The 27,233-nt window shown below is 42.6% G+C and overlaps 1 protein-coding gene across 2 annotated transcripts in view; it reads right to left on the bottom strand.

Moving 5' to 3' along the window:
• Positions 1-27,233, bottom strand: part of mcc (MCC regulator of WNT signaling pathway) — a 115,643-nt gene that overhangs the window by 27,551 nt on the left and 60,859 nt on the right. For both annotated transcript variants that reach the window (XM_084140295.1, XM_084140296.1), the window contains exons 8-13: positions 21,292-21,498; positions 16,116-16,262; positions 14,504-14,593; positions 13,333-13,481; positions 9,029-9,169; positions 7,287-7,387 (exon numbers count right to left, since the gene is read on the bottom strand). In XM_084140295.1, the coding sequence (XP_083996421.1) occupies positions 7,287-7,387; positions 9,029-9,169; positions 13,333-13,481; positions 14,504-14,593; positions 16,116-16,262; positions 21,292-21,498 (835 nt within the window). The remainder of the gene's footprint in view (positions 1-7,286; positions 7,388-9,028; positions 9,170-13,332; positions 13,482-14,503; positions 14,594-16,115; positions 16,263-21,291; positions 21,499-27,233) is intronic.

Genomic DNA, 27,233 nt, shown 5'->3' with positions numbered 1-27,233 from the left:
CCCTTTGCTATGAGACTCGAAGTTGAGCTCAGGTGCATCCTGTTTCCATTGATCATCCTTGAGATGTTTCTACAACTTGATTGGAGTGCACCTGTGGTAAATTCAATTGATTGGACATGATTTGGAAAGGCACATACCTTTCTATATAAGGTCCCACAGTAGACAGTTGTCATGACTCTCTCCTTGGTGAGGATCAAAGGTGCCAGATCAGCTTGGCAATTGGCTGACAGATAGCCTTACCCCACCCCCCCCTTCTCTCCCACAGTAGAGGAGAAGGTGGAGTTGGGCCGGTTTTATGACTTAAAAGCCGGTCATAAATAGTTTTCAGAAAAGGACTCCTTTTGGTCTATAGTATGGAAAGAAAGAAATCTCTTTGTTGCAGAGAGACTCTTGCCGCCTAAAAACTCTAATATCAAAAGATTGGACATTTAAACATTGCTGTTGAGATCCAAATGTTTGGAACGGTCGGTGGGGATCTAAAGAATAATCGTGTCATATTGTTTATTGTTTTTGGATGTCATTAAGAATGGTATTACTAAATAACTATCTCTGAAAGTGTACACATTTCAGTTATCAGGTTTGCATATAAATGTTGTATAAAATATATGATTAAGTATGAGAATATGTTTGTAAGATAGCAATGTGATTTTAGCCTTCTAAATGAGATAATTGTTTTTCATATAAACTTTTGCCAGTCAGTAACCACGCCCAAGTCAGCACAGACATTGGATTGGCGTGATGGAACGCCCCTTTTTACCCGAGGATAAAAGCCTTGGGAACTGAATGTACATTTAGACCAGGAAGTGTGGAGCTGTGGCTACACGGCTTAAAATGGTTGACAGTCTACAGACCAGAAAACGTGAGACGGTAGTCCATACGTTTGAAATGGAGAAACTCTGAAACTCTCAATCTCTACACGAGAAGACCACGCACTAGACCTTATCATATCAGTCTGCAGCTGTACATGTAAAGTGTCTAGAACTTTCACTAAAGAGTTGTGAAGGACAATCCCTCTCCGACAACCGTTGGTACATCTGAAGTATCTATTCTAACGAACACTCCATTCGAAGACAAGCCGAGTCTCACCGAAGTGGTTTTTGAGAAAGTGATTCAACAGAGAGACGACGATCAAGGACAGCTATGCGTAACCAAGCAGTCATGCTATTGTTAGTCCAGTCCACTAGGGACCTGTTTTCATTGTATTACGTTAGTGGCGCAGTGGTCTAAGGCACTGCATCGCAGTGCTAACTGTGCCACTAGATCCTGGTTCGAATCCAGGCTCTGTCGCAGCCAGCCGCGACCGGGAGACTCATGGGCGGCGCACAAGTCGTCCAGGGTAGGGGAGGGAATGGCCGGCAGGGATGTAGCTCAGTTGATAGAGCATGGCGTTTGCAACGCCAGGGTTGTGGGTTCGATTCCCACGGGGGGCCAGTATAAAAAAATATGTATTCACTAACTGTAAGTCGCTCTGGATAAGAGCGTCTGCTAAATGACTAAAATGTAATGTAAATGTAATCAGTAACCTATACAGTGTGCATGTTTGTATTCTGTGTTATTATTTAGTTAGTTAGTAAATAAATAATTAAGCCAATTTGTGTATTGCTGATTCATCAATAAGGTTAGGGTTATTGCAGGTTCAAGGACTATGAGACTGATGAGGTAATGATTTAATAAGTGACTGTTATTGATATATAACATATCTTCTAAGAGTTTATTTCGGGAGATGGTAGCTCGTTAAACAACTTCTTCAGTGGTGCCGAAATTCCTAATGAGTTAATTGTTACATTATTCATTTAATCGAGTGACAATTAAACATTGTTAGTTGATTAGATAAATAACAGTCATCACATTCATGGAAGTCACGTAACGACACAGTGCATGTCAGAGCAAAAACCAAGCCATGAGGTCGAAGGAATTGTCCGTAGAGCTCCGAGACAGGATTGTGTCGAAGGAAACAAAAAAAAATTCTGCAACATTGAAAGTCCCCAAGAACACAGTGGCCTCCATTCTTAGATGGAAGAAGTTTGGAACCACCAATACTCTTCCTAGAGCTGGCCGCATGGCCAAACTGAGCAATCAGGGGAGAAGGGCCTTGGTCAGGGAGGTGACCAAGAACCCGATGGTCACTCTGACAGAGCTCCAGAGTTCCTCTGTGGAGATGGGAGAACCTTCCAGAAAGACAGCCATCTCTGCAGCACTCTACCAATCAGGCCTTTATGGTCGAGTGGCCAGATGGAAGCCACTCCTCAGTAATAATAATATAATAACATGCCATTTAGCAGACGCTTTTTGGTGTATGGGTGGTCCCGGGGATCGAACCCACTATCTTGGCGTTACAAGCGCCGTGCTCTACCAGCTGAGCTACAGAGGACCATAAAAGGCACATGACAGCCCGCTTGGAAAAAGGCACATGACAGCCCGCTTGGAGTTTGCCAAAAGGCACCTAAAGACACTCAGACCATGAGAAACAAGATTCTCTGGTCTGATGAAACCAAGATTGAACTGTTTGGCCTGAATGCCAAGCGTCACGTCTGGAGGAAACCTGGCACCATCCCTACGGTGAAGCATGATGGTGGCAGCATCATGCTGTGGGGATGTTTTTCAGCGGCAGGGACTGGGAGACTAGTCAGTGTCGAGGAAAGATGAACGGAGCAAAGTACAGAGAGATCCTTGATAAAAACCTGCTCCAGAGCGGACCTCAGACTGGGGCGAAGGTTCACCTTCCAACAGGACAACGACCCTAAGCACACAGCCAAGACAACGCAGGAGTGGCTTCAGGACAAGTCTCTGAATGTCCTGGAGTGGCCCAGCCAGAGCCCGGATTTGAACCTGATCGAACATCTCTGGAGAGACCTGAAAATAGCTGTGCAGCGACGCTCCCCATCCAACCTGACAGAGCTTGATAGGATCTGCAGAGAAGAATGGGAGGAACTCCCCAAATACAGGTGTGCCAAGCTTGTAGCTTCATAACCAAGAAGAATTGAGGCTGTAATCGCTGCCTTTGGTGCTTCAACAAATTACTGAGTAAAGGGTCTGAATACTTAAGTAAATTTGATATTTCAATTTTGCTTTGACATTATGGGACAGGTTCGACGGGTCTGACCTAGAGTATGTGGACAACTACAAATATCTAGGTGTCTGGTTAGACTGTAAACTCTCCTTCCAGACTCACATTAAGAATCTCCAATCCAAAGTTAAATCTAGAATCGGTTTCCTATTTCGCAACAAAGCCTCCTTCACTCATGCTGCCAAACATGCCCTCGTAAAACTGACTATCCTACCGATCCTTGACTTCGGCGATGTCATTTACAAAATAGCCTCCAACACTCTACTCAGCAAATTGGATGTAGTCTATCACAGTGCCATCCGTTTTGTCTCCAAAGCCCCATATAATACCCACCATTGTGACCTGTACGCTCTTGTTGGCTGGTCCTCACTACATATTCGTCGCCAAACCCACTGGCTCCAGGCCATCTATAAATCACTGCTAGGCAAATCCCCGCCTTATCTTAGCTCATTGGTCACCATAGCAACACCCACCCGTAGTCTGCGCTCCAGCGGGTATATCTCACTGGTCATCCCCAAAGCCAACACCTCCTTTGGCCGCAATTCCTTCCAGTTCTCTGCTGCCAATGACTGGAACAAATTGCAAAAATCTCTGAAGCTGGAGACACTTATCTCCCTCACTAACTTTAAGCATCAGTTGTCAGAGCACCTTACCGATCACTGCACCTGTACACAGCCCATCTGAAATTAGCCCGCCCAACTACCTCATCCCTATATTGTTATTTATTTTGCTCATTTGTACCCCAGTATCTCTATTTGCACATCATCTCTTGCACATCTATCATTCCAGTGTTAATACTAATTGTAATTATTTTTGCACTATAGCCTATGTTATTGCCTTACCTCCATAACTTGCTAAATTTGCACACTGTATATTATATGTATTTCTGTTGTATTTTTGACTTTGTTTTGTTTTACCCCATATGTAACTCTGTGTTGTTGTTTTTATCGCACTGCTTTGCTTTATCTTGGCCAGGTCGCAGTTGTAAATGAGAACTTGTTCTCAACTGGTTTACCTGGTTAAATAAAGGTGAAATAAAAAAATAAAAAAATGGGGTATTATTGTGTTTAGATTGTTGCAATTCTTCAGCCATTCCTGAACCTGCGACCAAAAACAAGCTACATATGGACAGTACCAAAACAAATGATCTAATGAGTGTCTATTCGCAGCAAAATCTGCAGAGCTGGGATGGTTGTAGCCCCCATATATAACAAATTATATTGGTTGCAAGAATTTTGTGTAATAATTTACATTGAAAAAATAAGTGTTGAATCCAGCTTTGTTTTGTGTATCAGTTCATAAACCATGTGCCATGGAATCGGTACATCGAAAATCTCTTCCCAATTATTTCCCCAATCTATATGGCACAGCTGTAAATTTTTTAGTCCTTAAATGAAACTGTTGTACTTTTTTATTTATCATAATTTTCTTTAGCCAATTTTGATCTTTAATTAATTTTTTATTTTACCTTTATTTAACTAGGCAAGTCAGTTAAGAACAAATTCTTATTTCCAATGACGGCCTACACCGGCCAAACCTGGACGACGCTAGGCCAATTGTGTGCCGCCCTATGGGACTCCCAATCACGGCCGGTTGTGATACAGCCTGGAATCGAACCAGGGGGTCTGTAGTGACGCCTCAAGCACTGAGATGCAGTGCCTTAGACCGACAGACAATATCCTTACTTTCTCCCCCTTCCACTTGCCTCTTCCATTTTTGCGGTAATGCTGCAATTAGTTGGTTGTCATTTTGAGTAGAGCAGACATTTCCATATATTTTTGTTAGCTGCATGTGTGACTTAACTCCACCAGTCCTATTTATGATATCATTTACAAAGATTATACTTTTTATTTTACAGTGGGGGAAAAAAGTATTTAGTCAGCCACCAATTGTGCAAGTTCTCCCACTTAAAAAGATGAGAGAGGCCTGTAATTTTCATCATAGGTACACGTCAACTATGACAGACAAAATGAGAAGAAAAAATCCAGAAAATCACATTGTAGGATTTTTTATGAATTTATTTTCAAATTATGGTGGAAAATAAGTATTTGGTCAATAACAAAAGTTTCTCAATACTTTGTTATATACCCTTTGTTGGCAATGACACAGGTCAAACGTTTTCTATAAGTCCTCACAAGGTTTTCACACACTGTTGCTGGTATTTTGGCCCATTCCTCCATGCAGATCTCCTCTAGAGCAATGATGTTTTGGGGCTGTCGCTGGGCAACACAGACTTTCAACTCCCTCCAAAGATTTTCTATGGGGTTGAGATCTGGAGACTGGCTAGGCCACTCCAGGACCTTGAAATGCTTCTTACGAAGCCACTCCTTCGTTGCCCAGGCGGTGTGTTTGGGATCATTGTCATGCTGAAAGACCCAGCCACATTTCATCTTCAATGCCCTTGCTGATGGAAGGTGGTTTTCACTCAAATTCTCACGATACATGGCCCCATTCATTCTTTCCTTTACACGGATCAGTCGTCCTGGTCCCTTTGCAGAAAAACAGCCCCAAAGCATGATGTTTCCACCCCCGTGCTTCACAGTAGGTATGGTGTTCTTTGGATACAACTCAGCATTCTTTGTCCTCCAAACACGACGAGTTGAGTTTTTACCAAAAAGTTATATTTTGGTTTCATCTGACCATATGACATTCTCCCAATCCTCTTCTGGATCATCCAAATGCGCTCTAGCAAACTTCAGACGGGCCTGGACATTTACTGGCTTAAGCAGGGGGACACGTCTGGCACTGCAGGATTTGAGTCCCTGGCGGCGTAGTGTGTTACTGATGGTAGGCTTTGTTACTTTGGTTCCAGCTCTCTGCAGGTCATTCACTAGGTCCCCCCGTGTGGTTCTGGGATTTTTGCTCACCGTTCTTGTGATCATTTTGACCCCACGGGGTGAGATCTTGCGTGGAGCCCCAGATCGAGGGAGGTTATCAGTGGTCTTGTATGTCTCCCATTTCCTAATAATTGCTCCCACAGTTGATTTCTTCAAACCAAGCTGCTTACCTATTGCAGATGCAGTCTTCCCAGCCTGGTGCAGGTCTACAATTTTGTTTCTGGTGTCCTTTGACAGCTCTTTGGTCTTGGCCATAGTGGAGTTTGGAGTGTGACTGTTTGAGGTTGTGGACAGGTGTCTTTTATACTGATAACAAGTTCAAACAGGTGCCATTAATACAGGGAACGAGTGGAGGACAGAGGAGCCTCTTAAAGAAGTTGTTACAGGTCTGTGAGAGCCAGAAATCTTGCTTGTTTGTAGGTGACCAAATACTTATTTTCCACCATAATTTGCAAATAAATTCATTAAAAATCCTACAATGTGATTTTCATGAAAAAAAATACTCAATTTGTCTGTCATAGTTGACGTGTACGTATGATGAAAATTACAGGCCTCTCATCTTTTGAAGTGGGAGAACTTGCACAATTGGTGGCTGACTAAATACTTTTTTCCCCCACTGTATTCCAAAAATATTTATTTTTTTAATCAATGATTGGTATATTTAAGTTTAACCATAATATTTGTTATAATATTTGTTCTGTCTTTTCTGGTGGATTAAACTGAAATTGCAACCAACTTTCTATGGCTTGTTTTAAAAATAGCGATATTTTGGAGATTATTTCATAACCTGAAAGTGAGAGGCATTTATATATAAATTCCAGTCGTACTTTTTCAAAAGCCTTTAAGTCAGCTATGAATACCAGGCCTGGTTTCCCAGATTTTTCATAGTGTTCTATTGTTTCCAGTACTTGTCTTATATTATCTCCAATGTATCGTCCATGTAAAAAACCTGTCTGATTAGGATTAATAATATCCGACAATACCTTTTTAATTGTAAGCGCTATGCACTTTGCTAGAATTTTTGCAGCACAACACTGAAGTGTAAGGGGCCTCCAATGTTTTAAATGGATGTATCTTTATATTTATTTAGTTTGAGATTAAAGTTTGTGATGGGAGGATGAAGAAGTGAAGTGAAGAGAGAACAGAAGGAGTGATGGAGGTGAGGTTTGTAAAGGAATTAAATGAGTGAGAGTGTAGCAATTTATGAAAGAGTATATAATGAGTAATAGATTGAAAGTGTGTATTTTTGAGAGGTGGCCTCTTTGCTTTGATTGGTTGGAGTTCAACTGTGGGTCTCAATGTTGGAAGGAACAAATCCGCACTGATCAAAGAACAAACAAGCCTGTGTGGGCACGAAGAGTGTGTGTGGGTGTGTTACTCACCTACAGTCCCCACTCCTGCAGCTCTGAACTGGCCCAGTACCAGGCTCTGTTCACTCTCCGCCAGCGCCAACAGCAGTTCATAGGCCTCTATACACTGTTCACTGAGAGAAAGAACACACACACACGAGCCGACAAGGTGAAAAGTCTGTCGATGTGCCCTTGAGCAAGGCACTTAACCCTAATTTACTCCAGTGGCACCGTACTTCTATGGCTGACCCTGTAAAACAACACATTTCATTGCACCTATCCGGTGTATGTGACAATAAAACATGTTATTTTGGTTAACAAACACACACTTATAAAGTATGTCATAGGCCCCTGATCACTGATTGACAAAGAACCCATAGACAAACATGTCAGCTAAACCTATTTGCACTACTCAACTACTGAATGATAACACACATTAACTCTCTCTTTCTCACAGACGCACACACTCTTAGTGGAGGAATGCAGAGGCCTCTCGCGTCCACTTATCTGTGCTGCACTTTCATCAAGCGTTCAAAAGGAACATGGCTGAGAGGTGCAGATTTCTATTTAACTACAGTCATTATAGCGTGTGTGGCGTGTCAACATCACCACCAGAATACACATACACTCCACAGTGTTCCACTCTGTTTTATTTTATGATTATAGTTTTAAATTACACACACACCCCCCAACTCTCTCGCGCACACACACACAGAGCGAGCCTTGAAGATTCTTACACCACATATTAGACACACATAAACACATCGCAATCTCTTCCCAAATGGCCCAATTGGATGGCCTCGCTGACATCACACTCGGTGGGGCTGAATTCAATCAAAGCGCTGACATCCGGGCTACAGGGGGAAGTATATACATTGAATGTGTGTGTGTAATGTACCTGGTGTGATATTAACAATGCATTTGAGGGCTATTCAAGTGTGTTGTGTACTCTGGTGTAATGGGCAAGACAAATAATTCTCTTTTATGGCTATAACGTTTCTATTTCGGTGTCTGTCATCTTTGTATCAGTTTACTCATCTGCTCATAGCTAAGCTTTGATGAGGCAACGTGAGTACTATCTTCCTGAGACATGCTATGTCAGAATGCTATGAGAAACACACGTAACATTACCACATCATGCCACCACAACATAACATTCACCCAATAGCAACAGCTAAAAATGCTACTTATTTCCATTTGAGTTTGGCCTTTTGCAGAAAGTCTGCCTAAATCTTGCCATACAAGAAAAGGGTTGAAAACAGAACTTTTCTGCATCTCATAACATCACCACAGAATAAGCATGGTTGGATTATTAGCATTATGCTAATTAGAAATACCACTCAGATTAGATGGGTTTTTCCTTTAATTTCTCATTTGCGTCAGCTTTGCTGAATGGGCACCTTCAGGGCACCTTATCAGAGAGGGCCCAAGGCTCGTACACAAACACACGGACCCCTTGATTGGCCAAGGGGATGAGAATACTAATGAGATGCAAATGAGAGCTAGCTAATGCAAATTTACAAAAGAGGACCTCAGCGAGAGCAGCCTAATTATAATTACCGGAAGAGGCTTCTAATGAGGTAGCATTAGCATGGCTCTGACGGTTACAGCTTGATAAGGTTTTTGTTAGCTAAGCAAGGCTCAAATTAAGCTTGGCCATAGAAGTGGATGAGGACATTTGGATTCAAGCATGAGTGTGGGAATGTGTGTAATATGTATTTTGCATGCGCCATTAGGTTAGGCCTTGCTTTGTGTGTGTGTGCGCGTGTGTGTACCTGTACTGCAGTGCCAGTCGTAGTGCGGTAGCGTTGGACTCATATTTGCCTACCAGCATGCTCATCCTCTCTGCGTTGCCCTTACACTCCTCCAACGTGATGGTTAACAGGTCGTTCTGAGACTTCAGGTGCTCGATGCGGCTGGAACACACACATTAGTCATCATTATTGGTTACATTTACTGTATAAAGTGTTATATCTCAAAGCACCTCAAATTGCAACTCACCCATCCACCAGCGATTTAAAGCACCCACCTGGGTGATTCACGGCAGTCATTTTGTGCCAGATCGCTCATCACACATCAGCTATTGCAGTAAAGGGAGCGTTGGGGGACAAACGGACGGTGCAACTATAGCCACCCTCCTCTCGCTTACTCAAATGGCCTTGGTTTTATGGGTAGATTATATGAGAGTAGCTAATGACACCTAACTAACCATCTAATTAAGGACGTCAATAATGCACTCAGGGCTTAATGAAGAGAAAAGAGGGTGTGTCCGCAGCCTAGTCGTTAGACATCCCATAAAAACATGGCCCAAATAACAACCTTTAAGCGATAGTGCACCCCAAAATCTAAGTTGTCACAGGTTACCGGGTGCCCATCTTTCCCCTTCATTTTGGATTGACTCACTTATGAGGTATGAAAATGGTTAGATTTTAAGGTGAACTATCCCTTTAAGTGTACTTATACATTTGGATAAGCCTAAAAAAGAGTGATCGTTATGTGTTCTTTGTTCGAAAATACAAACTGAACAATCACCGCGATCGTTACATTCGATTTGGCCTGAGAGACAGACCTACAGAACTGTTTAAGCAGTGTTTCACAACATTTCAAACCCATCTGCTTTAAATGTCTACTCAGTCTGAAGCGCTGACTGGAATGAAGTGATAAAACGCACAGTAATTACAACGGATTACGACTTAAGCCCTCCTACTGAGAACACTCAGATCTCCACATCTCACTTCCAACTAGTTAGTATTATGAGGAAACGTCATAACATCATTCACTAAGTCTGAAATCTCCCCAAAGATCCTAAAGTACACCGTTTGAAGAGTTACTACTTTATTTGATTGGAACAGACTTCTGAGGGGAGTTTTTCGAGGAAAAGAGGGAGTGGGAATAAAACTGGATTTATATAAATTCACTTGCATGTTAGAACACAAACATTGAACCTGTGCCTGAATCGGTTCATTCATTGGATCGGGCTAAGGCTGGGGCTTTCTTAAAGGGCCCTTTATGAAGACACGCTGGTGGAAAAGTACCTCTAGTGTGAATCTCTAGACCACAGTGTAGGCCAGGGGGATGTCAATACTACAGTTTACATTTTAAACATGGCATTTTCTATCCTACATCAATCCAAAGTAAATTTGTGTATATTATTGAAGTAAACTTACATACAGTGCATTCGTAAAGAATTCAGACCCCTTGACTTTCCACTTTGTTACGTTACAGCCTTACTCAAATGGATTTCAAAACTAATAATAATCCTCATCAATCTTCACACAATACCCCATAATGACAAAGCAAAAACAGGTTTATAAAAAAAATTACAAAATTTAAACATCACATTTACATAAGTATTCAGACCCTATACTCAGTACTTTGTTGAAGCACCTTTAGCAGCGATTACAGCCTCAAGTCTTCTTCGGTATGACGCTACAAGCTTGGCACACCTGTATTTGGGGAGTTTCTCCCATTCTTCTCTGCAGATCCTCTCAAGCTCTGTCAGGTTGGATGGGGAGCGTCGCTGCACAGCTATTTTCAGGTCTCTCCAGAGATGTTAGATCGGGTTCAAGTCCGGGCTCTGGCTGGGCCACTCAAGGACATTCAGAGACATGTCCCGAAGCCACTCCTGCATTGTCTTGGATGTGTGCTTAGTGAAGACATCAAAACTATGAAATAACACATTTGGAATCATGTAGTAACCAAAAACGTGTTAAACAAACCAAAATATATTTTATATTTGAAATTCTTCAAATAGCCACCCTTTGCATTGATGACAGCTTTGCACACTCTTGGCATTCTCTCAACCAGCTTCACCTGGAATGCTTTTCCAACAGTCTTGAAGGAGTTCCCACATATGCTCAGCACTTGTTGGCAGCTTTTCCTACACTCTGCGGTCCAACTCATCCCAAACCATCTCAATTTGGTTGAGGTCGGGGGATTGTGGAGGCCAGGTCATCTGATGCAGCACTCCATCACTCTCCTTCTTGGTCAAATAGCCCTTACACAGCCTGGAGGTGTGTTGGGTCATTGTCCTGTTGAAAACCAAATGATAAGCCCAAACTAGATGGGATGGCGTATAGCTGCAAAATGCTGTGGTAGCCATGCTGGTTAAGTGTGCCTTGAATTCTAAATAAATCACAGACAGTGTCACCAGCAAAGCACCCTCACACCATAACACCTCTTCCTCCATGCTTTACGGTGGGAAATACACATGCAGAGATCATCCGTTCCCCCACACCGCATCTCGCAAAGACACGGCGGTTGGAACCAAGAAACTCAAATTTGGACTCCAGACCAAAGGACAAATTTCCATTGCTCGTGTTTCTTGGCCCAAGCAAGTCGTTTCTTTGCGGCCATGAAGGCCTGATTCACAGTGTCACCTCTGAACAGTTGGTGTTGAGATGTGTCTGTTACTTGAACTCTGAAGCATTTATTTGGGCTGCAATTTTTGAGGCTGGTAACTCTGATGAACTTATCCTCTGCAGTAGAGGTAACTCTAGGTCTTCCATTCCTGTGGCGGTCCTCATGAGAGCCAGTTTCATCATAGCAATTGATGGTTTTTGCGACTACACTTGAAGAAACTTTCAAAGTCATTGAAATGTTCCGGATTGACTGACTTTCATGTCTTAAAGTAATGATGGACTGCCGTTTCTCTTTGCTTATTTGAGCTGTTCTTGCCATAATATGGACTTGGTCTTTTACCAAATAGGACTATCTTCTGTATACCCCCCCTACCTTGTCACAACCCAACTGATTGGCTCAAACGTATTAAGGAAAGAAATTCCACAAAGTAACTTTTAAGAAAGCACACCTGTTAATTGAAATGCATTCCAGGTGACCACCTCATGAAGCTGGTTGAGAGAATGCCAAGAGTGTGCAAAACTGTCCTCAAGGCAAAGGGTGGCTATTTGAAGAATCTCAAATATAAAATATATTTTGATTTGTTTAACACATGATTCCGTATCTTATTTCATAGTTTTGATGTCTTCACTATTATTCTACAATGTAGAAAATAGTAAAAATAAAGAAAAACCCTTGAATGAATAGGTGTTCTAAAATGTTTGACCGGTAGTGTATATCCAACGAGACTCCAGCTATAACTCGTTTGGCAGGCGCCCTGCTCCGAAGATCAATACATTCTGACGTGGACAATTTTGCCAGATCCAGTGCACGCTTCTTCTGTTCTTCATCAACACAATTAACCAAAACAAGGTCGCATCTAGTCACCTTGATTGAATCCACCTTTCCCTCTGCTTTCTTCACAATCCTCGATATTACAAATGGATTTCCCAAATAAATCTCATTGTCCAAAAAACGCAGTCCAATAAGAAATGCATTATGGGACCGGTCCTCGTCTTTCCTCATTTTGTTCTATTCTTTGATTTCACTATGTTCCATTCATTATCACACACTTCACTTGCCGCACTTACAGATTCAAGCACAGTCGCCATTTCCTCCGTCCCAACCCTTGACCCTCGTTGATTTCGCAACTCGCATATTATGGTGATGGTTTTTGCTCTGACATGCACTGTCAACTGTGGGACCTTATATTAGACAGGTGTGTGCCTTTCCAAATCATGTCCAATCAATTGAATTTACCACAGGTGGACTCCAATCAAGTTGTAGAAACATCAAGGATGATCAATGAAAACAGGATGCACCTGAGCTCAATTTCGAGTCTCATAGCAAAGGGTCTGAATACTTATGTAAATAAGGTATTTCTGTTATGCATTTTTTATATATTTGCAAAATATTCTAAAAACCTGTTTTCTCCTTGTCATTATGGGGTAGTGTGTGTAGATTGATGAGGGAAAACAATTATTTAATCAATTTTAGAATAAGGCTGTAATGTAACAAAATGTGGAAAAAGTCAAGGGGTCTGAATACTTTCCGAATGCACCGTACATTAAACAAGTTTCTCTTTATCCCAAAGAAATCCAAATCTAATGCCTGCATTATTCATTTTGGTGTATACATTTTGGCATTAATGGTGGCATTACTTTAATATAACATGGACCAGTATTAATTATAAGATGAAGATAAGGGCTATGAGTGACAGGCAACATGGTTTGAGTGTCACCTGTTAAGTCTCTCCGTCTCCACCTCAAACTCTCTGATCTTGTTCTCAGAGATGGCTGATCCATGGGAGTATAGGGTCTGGAAGATCTCCTGGATGTTGGAGCAGTCCTGGAGGGAGTGTGCTAGGTGCTCCGCCACGTTACTGGACACCTGGGAGAGGAGGAACAGGGGTACATGGGGGTAAGACTGACATTTACATTGATCTAAGGAGGAGGGGAGTAGACAGCGCTTCAACCAATGTGAGTCGAGGTGCAGCCCAAAATCACAATGTAAAAACAACACAATGGGAATTCAATGGGTCAGACAGACTGAGGGCATTTATTTGTGATCCTCCACTCTCTTAATCCACAGTGAGTGTATACAGACAGAGTTTATAACCTTTAATTATACAGGTTAGTCTTATTGAGATCAAACTATTTTTCAAGAGATTGTATACGGAGAGAGACTGAACTCTGCTCTGCATTCCTTTACATAATCCGTCTCAGCCTAGTCCCAGACGAATACTAACAGCCTGCCTCTCTCTTTCTCTCTCTTCCCTCTGACTCTCATTCTAGTCTATTTTGGGCCAGATGGGTTCTGGCTAAAGATTGAGAGGAGAAGTTTAGAATTTTGGTGGCCGGAGCTTTCAGGGAAAAGAGAAGCCTGGAATCATTAGGATTGGTTTCCCGTCACCCACACGTGAACACAAACCAAGGGGAGAGAGGGAGATAGAAAAAGAGAGGGAGAGAAAGGGAGAGAGGGAGGGAGGCACTAGAGAAAAGAGGGCATCAGAAGAGGATTGAAAGAGGAAAGCGATAAAACTATATAGCTGGGTCTGTTGGTTGTTTTTTCCCCCTCCCTGTTCCCCTGTTCGAGGAGACGTTGTCAGGTCAACCTTTAGTCTCAACGGGGTTTTGTGTGTGGCAGGGGGAGGGTAGGGAGCAGAGCAGTGGGGTATGAGTTACACCAGGTCTGTCACACCATACTGGAGGTACCTATCTCTGACACTTCTGCTAATGCTGTTATCATCGGCCAGCTGCTACAGGGAAATGTTCTCCTACCTACTGTCGCGCTCTCTCTTACTCTGTCTACCCCTCTCTCTATCCTACTTCCATCTCTTCCTTTATTTTAACCCTTTGCCATCTTCCCCCTCAAAGCCTTCAGTATTGAATAGGCATCCAGTAGCTCCTTACCCCGATGCTGCTGATCTCTGGTCCCAGAACAGGCCTCTCGGTGGAAGAAGACTCCGACCTGGTTTTAGACAGCTTCACCCGCTCTGCCACCTAGCAACAAGACAACAAACTGGTTGATCTCCAAGGCATTCCTAGTCGATTGCGAAACATTTCTATAAAAAACCCAACGATATAGCCTTACATTGCTACTTTTTTCTGTCTCGCTCTGTTGGCAGTAGGTGCACTTGTTTCAGCTGCCCTGTGCACCGGGTAGGCGAAGTGTTCCCATTTTGAACAAATTCATGTGTCTGAAGGTACCAGCTCTGCCTACTCGGTGTGCCCCGAGAGCAAATCAAGTGCACCTATAAGCCTACCGCTAGCCAATCGGATTGCTCAGATCACTGTGTCTGTCTGCAGCTTCCTCGAGCGCACAGCTAAGGAAGTTGATACTGTGATTTCAAAACGTCAAAAACCATGACTAAAGAGAGACTGTCAACGAATACAGCAAAGACCTGCTGTTTTTATGAGTGAGTTCATGTTAAACATTTTACTTACCACTTTTATAAGCCATGAAATGCGCTTAACCACTCACACTGCAGTTTCAACGAATGAGTAGCAAAGTGTATCGATAGGCTTGCATTGTTATTATTAGCGGCTGTGTTTTTTCATATCAAGGAATATTTCATTTTCTCTGGTCATAAGAGTAGCAACATGAATTTGTGCATGAGGCAGAAATAATGCGGTGTGACTCGAGTTTCGCCATCAGTGCGAAGACGGTGTCCCCTTTTTGGTCATAGCGGAGCGGGGAGGGCTGAGGCACTGTCCGACGGGGAGAGGCGGACCCTCTGATGCTTTCCCTCTGCTAAGACTGACCATAAGATGCAGGCACAATCAGTCCAGTAAAATAAAGAAAGCACATTATTTCAATTTATGTTCACTCAGCTGTGCCTCACAAATAATACAACAAATGATGATCTATTACCAGTGTGATCGTAAACCAAGTTTTGAAATATACTTTTTTAATGTCTGAGAAGAACAACATTGGCAGGGCAATTCAAACATTGCATAATGTATTGGGCATATAGCCTACTACAAACTTAATTTCTACAGAACTGTTTTTAATAGGTTAATGTTGCATAGGCTTACGTTTTTGAAGTCAAGTAAAAAATTAAAATAAAATCTGAGCGGTAGATCTCGGCCTTCATTTTGACTCAGAAAGTGATCTCGGCTCAGAAAAGGTCCACTGCTCTAATGTATTGTATTCCCTCTGAGGCTCAATGTCAAGGACACACACGGGAGAGTGGAAGAGCGAATGGTTGCCTCTGATTACCACTGTCCCTCTCTGACTGGACAAGCCCAAGGCTAGTACGCTGATTAGTGTGTGTATGTGTCATTCAAGTGATAGAGAGAGTGAAAAATGTAAACGATGACAAAATGTTTTTCCTTGGCCATTCCAGAGAGACATTGCATTACCTCATGAATGTACGATATTCCATTTCTTCAATTCTATTACTCAAGACCGTGTGAGGTCTTAACCCTTTAATGTACTTCGACATGCATAACATGCGGTTTTTTTGTACCTTACTATGCACGTCATAGTGTGTGTGTGTGTGTGTGTGTGTGTGTGTTCTACCTTGGCCACAGGTATATCGTTACTGCTGCTGCTGGTGCTGAGTTCCCCAGTGCTGGGGTTGATGGGGCGGGAGGCGGGGGTGAGACGCCCAGGGCTGGACAGGCCTGCAGGCTGGGAGCTCTGGAGACGCGTCTGCAGCTCCCGCACCTGGGGAGAAGACACCATAGAGACACATTATATTACTATTTCATTGTGACTGTGTTCTATTTAATTATATGGGACACAAAGACACACATAAGCTGGGGTTCATGGGCATGGCAAATCACATGAAAATAACATGAATAAAACATAAATAACACCCAGACCTGCTGAAAACACACACAACTGCTTATGACTTCATCATATAGAGGATTTACAAAGGACTTTAACCACTTCTTGCTCCAGTTTTAGACAATGTGAGGATCCATCTCATCTCTTTAGAGCAGTGGGCAAAGGCAGGAATTTTGGGACAGTGATGATGTCATGAATGCAGAGGCAACGGGGTACTTGAGTCGCTCCACTGCTGACAGGCTTCTCCTCTCACTCTATATTAAGCATCAGAAAGCTCATGTAAAGGCTTGCCAGGTCTAGCAATGAATTTGTATGCAAGCTTGGATTTGTCTGTATTATGCTTGCAGCTTGTATACAAAATCCACATGCTGTTGTTTATATGTTGTTACCTCTTCACAACCCAAAGCAGTTTAGGCTCCAGGTGTGTGTGTGGTTGTGTGCGTGCATGTATGTTGAGGTGTGTGTATGTGTCAGAGGGAGAGAGCTTCCTCTGCCAGGAAAAGTGTGGAAAAGAAATAACATTAGTTTGAACCCTGGCCCATGAAAATACTGTATAAACAGTGAAAACTCAGCAAACTTGGTTTTGGATACAATGGCCTTTTGTGCTTTATACAGCACCCATTGTACACACAGTGACACCACAATATATACCCACAAACAGTCAGCAACTGACGAGTTGTTGGCAGCACTGGATAGCTGAATACACATGACAAGAAGTCTAAATCATGTTAGCTACCTGCATGTTGTCAACAATATAGGCGAACCTTTACATTGTATACATACATGTGGTATTATAGGCACAGGTATATCGATCTACATCATTTTAACAATCTGCACAAACATCAGTACATGTCAGCACAAATGTATGGTCTGGTGTGTAAATCAGGCTTCCTCTAGAGGCAGACATACTGGCCTGGAAAACGATTAGCTTGCATCTGCCTCTAACTCGGTCTCTGCCTCCGCCAGCCAGACTGCGAGAACAGATTTTCCCCACCTCTATTTCCCTATGGACGCCAGGGGAGAGGAGACTTTCAGAGACAGATAAGAGAAAGTGAGTGACAGAGAGAGGGGGGTGAGGAGGAGAGTGGGGAAAGGTTGACAGTGAAGCAGACACTGGGAATGAGAGAGGGAGAGCAGGGACAGAGGAGGGATAGAGAGGGTGTAGGAGAGAGGGAGAGAGAAACAGAGAGAGAGAGAGAGGAGAAGAGTCCCCTAAGCAAGCTGGTCCAGTTCACAAACAGACCCCACAGAGCCCCACGACAGCAACACAATTAGACCCAACCAAATCGTGAGAAAACTAAGATAATTACTTGGCACATTGGAAAGAATTAACAAAAAAATGAGCAAACTAGAATGCTATTTGGCCCTAAACAGAGAGTACAGTGGCAGAATACCTGACCACTGTGACTGACCCAAAATGTAGGAAAGCTTTGACTATGTACAGACTCAGTGAGCATAGCCTTGCTATTGAGAAAGGTCACCGTAGGCAGACCTGGCTCTCAAGAGAAGACAGGCTATGTGCACACTGGCCACAAAATGAGGTAGAAACTGAGCTGCACTTCCTAACCTCTACCAAATGTATGACCATATTAGAGACACATATTTCCCTCAGATTACACAGACCCACAAAGAATTCGAAAACAAATCCAATTTTGATAAACTCCCATATCTATTGGGTGAAATACCTTAGTGTGCAATCACAGCAGCAAGATTTGTGACCTGTTCCCACAAGAAAAGGGCAACCAGTGAAGAACAAACACCATTGTAAATACAACCCACATTGAGATGTTTATTTATGTTTATTTATTTTCCCTTTTGTACTTTAACTATTTGCACATCGTTAAACACTGTATATAGACATAATATGACATTTGAAATGTCTTTATTCTTTTGGAACTGTGTGAGTGTAATATTTACTGTTCACTTTGTATTGTTTATTTCACTTTTGTTCATCCATTTCACTTGCTTTGGCAATGTAAACATGTTTCCCATGCCAATAAAGCCCCTTGAATTGAATTGAGTGTAGGAGAAAGGGAGGGAGAGAAAGAAAGAGGTGTATGACAGAAAGGGTGTGTGTGAGAGAGAGACAGAAAGAGAGGTGTATGACAGAAAGAGTGTGTGAGAGAGAGAGACAGAAAGAGAGCGGGTGTAGGAGAGAGAGGCTGTAGGAGGGAGAGAGAGGGTGTAGGAGAGAGCGAGAGAGAGGGAGGGTGTAGGAGGGAGAGAGAGGGTGTAAGAGGGAGAGAGAGGGTGTAGGAGAGAGCGTGAGAGAGGGAGGGTGTAGGAGGGAGAGAGCGAGAAAGAGAGGGTGTAGGAGAGAGCGAGAGAGAGCGCGCGCGAGAGAGCTTGGCCATGACTTTGAACACTGCTGTTTTTCCTGCTCTCCTCTCCTGACAAACTCCCTGGGAGCCGTAGGTCTGAAAAAAGCCACATGGCTGCCATGTGCTGCCAAAGGACACAGAGAGGACTGCGACTGTGCCATCATGAACTAGTCCTCTAGCCAGCTGTCTCCTTCATGATCCCTGAGAAAAGAAACTGCAAAGAAAATGATTCTGGTTCTGTTCGGTTCTGGCCAGTATATAAATCGAAGACTTTGTTTGACTCATATGCACATGCTTTTCACATGCACATCTGTCCAGGACAGTTCTAGTATACTGAACAAAAATATAAACGCAACATGCAACAATTTGAACGATTTGACTGAGTTACAGTTCATTTAAGGAAATCAGTCAATTGAAATAAGTTAATTAGACCCTAATCTATGGATTTCACATGACTGGGAAGGGGCACAGCCATGGGTTGGCCTGGGAGGGCATAGGCACACCCACTTGGGAGCCAGGTCCAGCCATTGCGGAGCCAGGCCCAGCCAATCAGAATTAGTTTTTCCCCACAAAGACCTTTATTACAGACAGAAATACTCCTCAGTTTCATAAACTGTCCGGGTGGCAGGTCTCAGACAATCCCGCGGGTGAAGAAGCCGGAAGTGAAGGTCCTGGGCTGGCGTGGTTACACGTGGTCTGTGGTTGTGAGACTTGTTGGACGTACTGTCAAATTATCTTATGGCAGAGAAATTAACATTACATTCTCTGGCAACAACTCTGGTGGACATTCCTGCAGTCAGCATGCCAATTGCATGCTCTCTCAAAACTTGAGACATATATGGCATTGTGTTGTGTGACAAAACAGCACATTTTAGAGTGGCCTTTTATTGTCCCCAGCACAAGGTGCACCTGTGTAATGATCATGCTGTTTAATCAGCTTCTTCATATGCCACAAATGTCAGGTGGATGGATTATCTTGTCAAAGGAGAAATGCTCACCAACAGTGATGTAAACAAATTTGTGCACAAAATTTGACAGAAATACGCTTTTTGTGCGTATGGAACATTTCTGGGATCTTTTATTTCAGCTCATGAAACATGGGACCAACACTTAAGATGTTGCGTTTATATTTTTCTTCAGTATACACTGCCTTGTGCTGTGGTGTTTCACTGGAAGTGGTTGATTCCAACATATCAGTGATTCTTATTATGAGTGGAGTGCATTGTAAAAGCTTACAATGACATGCCAATATATAGAGGTATGTCTCTGGACTTAAAAGTCAAGGCTCTTTTGTATCGTAAACAAACTGCCGACACAGCTGAATTATGTGGACTACACACATACAGTACCGGTACTGTAAAAGGTGTAACAGATGCTTACTACCACAGTAAATACCTGTCCTTCAAATGGAAGGTAAAAGCATAGGGAAGGAAAGTTAAGATCGTATTCGGACCTTGAGTCTCAAATGAGGGGGAATCCATATTTTAAAAGGCTGAGCAGGAGGAAGCGGGCCCCCAAGGACACACCGGTGTGTGCATAGCAAATCCTTTAAGGAGCCCCACATTGAAACAGCAACGCAATGCATTTGTCCAATTAGTCTGCAAAACGGTCAGATTTCATTAGAGGAAAGAGGAGAGGAGAAATTGAGAGGGTGGGAGGAACGAGTGCTCTGAGCTGAGCTGGGATGCTTTTTCTGCTGCGTCTGGGTCTCCTTTCTGAGGACCCACTAGAATTAGTGAGGCTGGTTAGGTCGGCCTGACCGTTTTTAGCTCGATACATCTCGCAGTCTAATCATATTACGGTCCTAACTAGCTTCAGCAAGCCTTGGGAGGACACCAGATTTGATTATGTGTCTAAAAGTGCTCAACGTATTGATTCAGACGGCCGCCCTAACCGGTGCACCATCGTTTGGTTCAGAAAGCAGAACTCAGTTTGCAGCTGGAAAATTCAAAGGGTTCATTCTTGCAGGAGCAAGGATAAATACATGTGTCTGGCCACTCGTGCCCAGTAATGTCTTCTTCTCCTTCAGACCTCCCTGAATAAACTTGCTGGAATTAGAAATGGTACGTGCGAGTGTCTGTCAATGCAGTGGCCTAGCGACAAGGCATCAGAGAACATGTCTATATTTGAACCGATCTCCGCAGATCGTTCAATCAAACGGACATGGTGGACCATAATTACAGCTTAGCGCATTCTGTGCAGAGATTTTTTTTACAGTCTTAGTTCTCTACCTAGAACAGGTTCACACTAGGACACATTTACTGGAGATTTGGCAACAGGGTCAAGTTCTCACAACTTTTTTGGGATCTAATCAAAAATACATGTACATTGCATTGTTGAGTCTCTTCTTTCTACCTTCCACCTCACTAGATACCTTTCTATGTACTGACTGCTATGGGTCAGATTCAACCAAAATTAATGTAAACCTGACTTAGTAATATTAAGCAACGATGCACCCCAGTCTGTCAGCCACCAACACAGTCACGTGGAAAGGCTCAAAAAAGGTACACAGAAAACGCACAAAACCCATAAACCAGATGACAGAAAATGTAAAAAATCATAATAACGGGACCCAGCTGACTGACCCGTCGTCTCAGGCGGTCACGTTCCTCCCGGATGGCGTTCATGGTGGCCTTGGTGCGGTTCAGATCCTCCTCCTTGGAGCACAGCATGGCCGTCAGGCTCTCGTTCTCTTCCCTCAGGCCGGCCAGCTCCTTCTCCCAGTGCATCCGCTCCTCCGACAGGCTGGGGTAGAAGTCCCGTCCGAGGGCTCCCTCGATCTCCTCCACCGTCTGGGGGAAGGAGGAAAGAGGGGGAACGTTATTTTATGGCACGCCATTTTACAGTGCCGTATGTATAGGGTGTTGAGATTGAGATTACACGGTAACAATTCTACTAACCAAATGTGAATGACTGTGGATTCTCTGGGACTCATTGAAATTGGCATCACAAAAAATAACAATTTGGTACCTTGTAGTTGTCACGTCCTGGCTCTGGGGACTCTTAAATGTTGAGCCAGGGTGTGTAGTGTCTATGTTTTGTTTTCTATGTGTTTCTTTCTAGATCGTTTATTTCTATGTTGGCCAGGGTGGTTCCCAATCAGAGGCAGCTATGGCTTGTTGTCTCTGATTGGGACCATACTTAGGCAGCCTGTTTTGCACTAGTTATTTGTGGGATCTTGTTCCGGAGAGGTTTGTGTTTGTTAACCTTAGGACACGTATCGTTTTGTTGTAGTGTATAAAGTACTCATTAAAAGATGTACGCATATCACGCTGCGGCTTGGTCCGTTGCTTACGACGATCGTGACAGTAGTAGCCCCAAGAAAGAGACAAGAAAATGATATGAGAAAAACTAAACAGGGAGACAAAACAAAAGTGAGACCAAGAAAATCTAACATGTCAGGCACATTCGTTTTTGCACAGGATTTTCCCCTACATAGCGGTTCAATTTTTATGTTTATAATTTGTGGGTAGTGTAGTCCATCACGCGTCTCAATTTACATGAGTAGAACAAGCACCCAAGACGATGATTTATGTACATGTGTCTTTTTCCTTTTTCTATCTAGTGGAAGAAACCCCTGATCTCCCAAAGTGCCCATATTTTAGAGTGTATAACTGTGTGTGTATGTGCGTGCATACGTATGAACGTGTGAGATATGGCAGAGGGTTAGCGTCTATGATCATGTCTGTCTCTACAGATCCTCATCTCTGATGCTAGAGTGATTCATAGGCTTGTAGTGGGCTTAGAGACAGGCTTGAGTCACGCCTTTATCTCCTCCACACCCCAGAGAGTCAATCTCTCTTATATAATAATAATAATAATAATAATATAATATGCCATTTAGCAGACGCTTTTATCCAAAGCGACTTACAGTCATGCGTGCATACATTTTTTTTGTGTATGGGTGGTCCCGGGGATCGAACCCACTACCTTGGAGTTACAAGCGCCGTGCTCTATCCATCCATCCATCTCCCTCTCAGCTCCCAGACAGAGTGAGAGGGCGAGAGCGATAGAGAGAGAGCAGGAGAGGGGGGGGTTGAGTAAGAGGCAATTGGTTTAAACACCGAAGGAAATGGAATGAACTTGAAATCCCAAGTCTCATCGACTGCTGTAGATCTCACACCAGGCCAGGTATTGAGCGATAATTTTGCATTTGTATTAGGATATTGTAATGGAATTTAATATTTTGGCATTTGTAATGCACAAATTGAATCATAGAATTCATCATTTGAACTTGTATTTCGTGATTTGAAACTGAATTGAATAAATATTGCATTTAGTTATAAAATTCAATTGAATTGAGTATTTTCAGTACCATTTTTTATTAAATTAATCAATTTTAAATTCAGGCTGTAACACAACAACATGTGTTATAGGTCATGGGTATGAATACTATCTGAAGGATCTGTATACAGTGCATTCGGAAAGAATTTAGACCTCTTGACTTTTTCCACATTTTAGCAAATTTATAAAAAATAAAAAACTGAAGCATCACATTTACATAAGTATTCAGACCCTTTCCTCAGCACTTTGTTGAAGCACCTTTGGCAGCGATTACAGCCTCGAGTCTTCTTGTGTATGACGCTACAAGCTTGGCACACCTGTATTTGGGGAGTTCCTCCCATTCTTCACTGCAGATCCTCTCAAGCTCTGTCAGGTTGGATGGGGAGCGTCGCTGCACAGCTATTTTCAGGTCTCTCCAGAGATGTTCGATTGGGTTCTGGCCGGGCCACTCTGGCTGGGCCACTCAAGGACATTCAGAGACCTGTCCCGAAGCCACTCCTGCGTTGTCTTGGCTGTGTGCTTAGGGTCGTTGTCATGTTGGAAGGTGAACCTTTGCCCGAGTCTGAGGTCCTGAGCGCTCTGGAGCAGGTTTTCATCAAGGAGCTCTGTATTTTGCTCCGTTCATCTCTGACTAGTCTCCCAGTCCCTGCCGCTGAAAAACATCCCCACAGCATGATGCTGCCACCACCATGCTTCACGTTTCCTCCAGATGTGACGCTTGGCATTCAGGTCAAAGAGTTCAATCTTGGTTTCATCAGACCAGATAATCTTGTTTCTCATGGTGAGAGTCTTTAGGTGCCTTTTGGCAAACTCAAAGTGGGCTGTCATGTGCCTTTTACTGAGGAGTGGCTTCCGTCTGGACACTCTACCATAAAAGCCAGATTGGTGAAGTGCTGCAGAGATGGTTGTCCTTCTGGAAGGTTCTCCACAGAGGAACTCTGGAGCTCTGTCAGAGTGACCATCTCCCTGACCAAGGCCCTTCTCCTCCGGTTGCTCAGTTTGGCCGGGCGGCCAGCTCTAGGAAAAGTCTTGGTGGTTCCAAACTTCTTCCATTTAAGGATGATGGAGGCCACTGTGGTCTTAGGGACCTTCAATGCTGCAGAAATGTTTTGGTATCCTTCCCCAGATCTGTGCCTCGACGCGATCCTGTCATCTCGGAGCTCTATGGACAATTCCTTCGACCTTATGGCTTGGTTTTTGCTCTGACATGCACTGTCAACTGTGGGACCTTCATATATACAGGCTTGTGCCTTTCCAAATAATTTCCAAATCAATTGAATTTACCACAGGTGGACTCCAATCAAGTTGTAGAAACATCTCAAGGATGATCAATGGAAACAGGATGCACCTGAGCTCAATTTCGAGTCTCATAGCAAAGGGTCTGAATAATTGGGTAAATAAGGTATTTCTGTTTTTTAATATTTTTTTTTTTAAACATCTAAGAATCTGTTTTCGCTTTGTCATTATGGGGTATTGTGTGTAGGTTGATGAGGAAAAAATGTTATTTAATAAATTTTTGAATAAGGCTGTAATGTAACAAAATGTGGGAAAAGCTTCTGTTTACCACAGAGAGTGCTTTATTCGATCTGTTCTTCTCTATCATACCTGGCCGGCAAAGTACCAGGATGTTGTCTCTGGTTTTGAATCTGAATTTAGAGAACTGAATTCGAAAAACTGAATCTGAATGCATCTGAGAAGTTGAATTTTTGAAACTTTGATAAACTTCCAATAATAGTTTGTAAACTTGATACATAGACAATGAATGCAATATATATCATTGAAACTGAATATATAAATATTGACTTTAAAACAATGCAATATTCATTCAATTCAGTTTCAAATCATGAAATAAAAATTCTATTTATGAATTTAAGTATTCAATTTGTGCATTACAAATTCAAAAATATTACATTGAAATTCAATATCCTAATACAAATTCAAAAATGTTGGAATTGAAATACAATTTCTGTTGGCACTGAAATCACTCCATACCAGCACTAACTCTCCAATTGAACCTCTAAATGAACAGATAAGTCTACCCCAGCATGGCTAGGCCACAGAGATACTGAGATGAGTGGTACTGTACCGTATAGTCTCTATTTCTGGAATATACTACTGCAACCTAATACTGCCTTCAACTAATACTTTTTTTACAGTAATGTACATTTGAGGGTTGATATTTAATATAGGCCTAGACAATTTTTTTACGAAGAACATTTGAAATCTGGAACTGATTTGAAAATGCACTGAAATGCCCCCAATTAGCCGAGTGTGTCCTGAATTCACCACAATAAATCATTTTAACAGTGGGGTGTATTCATGGATGCCAAGGGAAACCAAAACATTCACCAAGAAAAAAAAGAAATAATTGTGTAATCTGTGTTTTATAATATTCCTTCAATTTGAGGCTGAATGTATCTCAGAGTAAGCGAAACAGCACCCCTCTGTCTCTGTATAGTTTAGCCCATTTATCTGATGCTGTCTGGTCAAAAAGAGCATGATATTGTTGCCGCCCATAGCATTGAATGCTAGCGAGCATTTGGCCTCCATTGATAAAAAATATAATAAAAAAGCCAATCAGCGTTGAGCTAAACTGAGTGAGCTCAACTGTGAATGGTCCAGGCGCACCAACAACAAAAAGTGTCATGGGAAGCCAGTTTGGATTTGGCTTCACACCAATCACATCACAACAAAAGCCAAAACGTCAATGACAGAAATAACTTTAATTGTTGCATCTCGTTGTGTTGTTGTCCTCCCATGACTAGCTAGCTAAAAATGTCCCTTTTCTAAATTAGCCATGAATGGCGATAGGGATTTGGACTTGTGGTTTTACTTAATTCTCTGTACTGGCCAATGATTATAATGGCGATTCTGATCCAACCATTAATTCATACATTGTGCCCCTGACCTGAGAGGATGGAAGTTCAATATGTAGCTAGATGTAGTAGGTTAATGTTAACTAGCTGGCTCATCATTGCCCATGAAAGGAAGTTAGGCTAGCGAGCAAGCATTTTAGCCAGGACAACAAAAACTAAAAGCGTGTAGCCTACTGTATGACATAGTCATCGACCGTTTCGGCGACATGAAAGAGAGGAGGATGGCGTTGGCGTTTCTCTACTAGTAGGGTGAGTCAACATGTTTTTTTCTACTTGCACGCAAGCACACACATAAATCAGTACAATTGACAGCCACATCATATTTAGCTTATGTTGAATGGACTAAATTGTTTTTGGTATCTTTTAATTGTCACTGTATTAGACTAAGCATAGTGATTTGATGATGAAATGTTGTAGTTGAAATGGTGCTAGAATAGTGGAGGCAGCTCCTGTTTTGTTTGCGACTTGCGGTAACTCTCAGTGGTTCTAAATCAATAGTTATGTAGTCCGAGAATGTCGGAAGCATTAACTTGATTGACCATGCTGTAGGTCATGTAACTGTTTGTTACATGCAATATGCTTTGTGGACAGATGTTGCTCTCCGGTTTTGTGATGAAACAAAGGTGGTGTTGAATTTATTCTGCCACTTTGTCTTCTTATTGTCTCGGCATAAGGCCTATATATCACAGTGGCAAAGCATATGAACTAACAGGTTATAGAGAAAACAATGCAGTTATCACAACACATTGGCTTCCCCAGTGATTTTACCCAAGCACCACTACTGCATTTTAAACACTCAAATGCTTGACATGTGTATTTCATACTCTCTTAAACTGGAACCTTCATGGTAGCTGTTGGGTTTAAGACGGCATAGTGTCTATGGGCTCTATATCATATAAAGTACAGCGCCTCTGCTCCCTCCCTCTGTATGAGGTCTGGATCGGCTTTATCAACTGAATCGAAACGGTGTTAGAAGCCCAACTACTGCTATGGATCATGTGGAGTAACTTAAACTTGTCTGTGCCGCATGAACACCCAATATCAACAAATGGCCTGGGAGAAGATACATATTTGCCTGTGTGGTACTCTGTTTCTTTTTATAGGCTTAGTCATTGGTAATGGATTGGATCCACACACAATGGGATACTGTGGCCCAATCCCAAACCCATCACTAGATCCTTGGCTGACTCCTCGCAAATCTGAAAGGACTGGATATGTCGGTGTAGGAATCAGCTCCACCGCTCATACTCACTTGATAATTTTTGTTTCTATCAAATTACAAAAAAGACACAATTAGGACACAGTCTAGAAAAGAGGGATCGGTTTGGGATTAAGCCTCTCAGCTGGAACTGTGAAGGCGTCTATTT

The sequence above is a fragment of the Coregonus lavaretus genome (genome assembly GCF_964263955.1).
Source record: "Coregonus lavaretus genome assembly, chromosome: 24".
Taxonomy (NCBI): Eukaryota; Metazoa; Chordata; class Actinopteri; order Salmoniformes; family Salmonidae; genus Coregonus; species Coregonus lavaretus.
The sequence above is the reverse complement of the archived record's forward strand: the minus strand, read 5'-3'. Positions and strand labels throughout refer to the sequence as shown.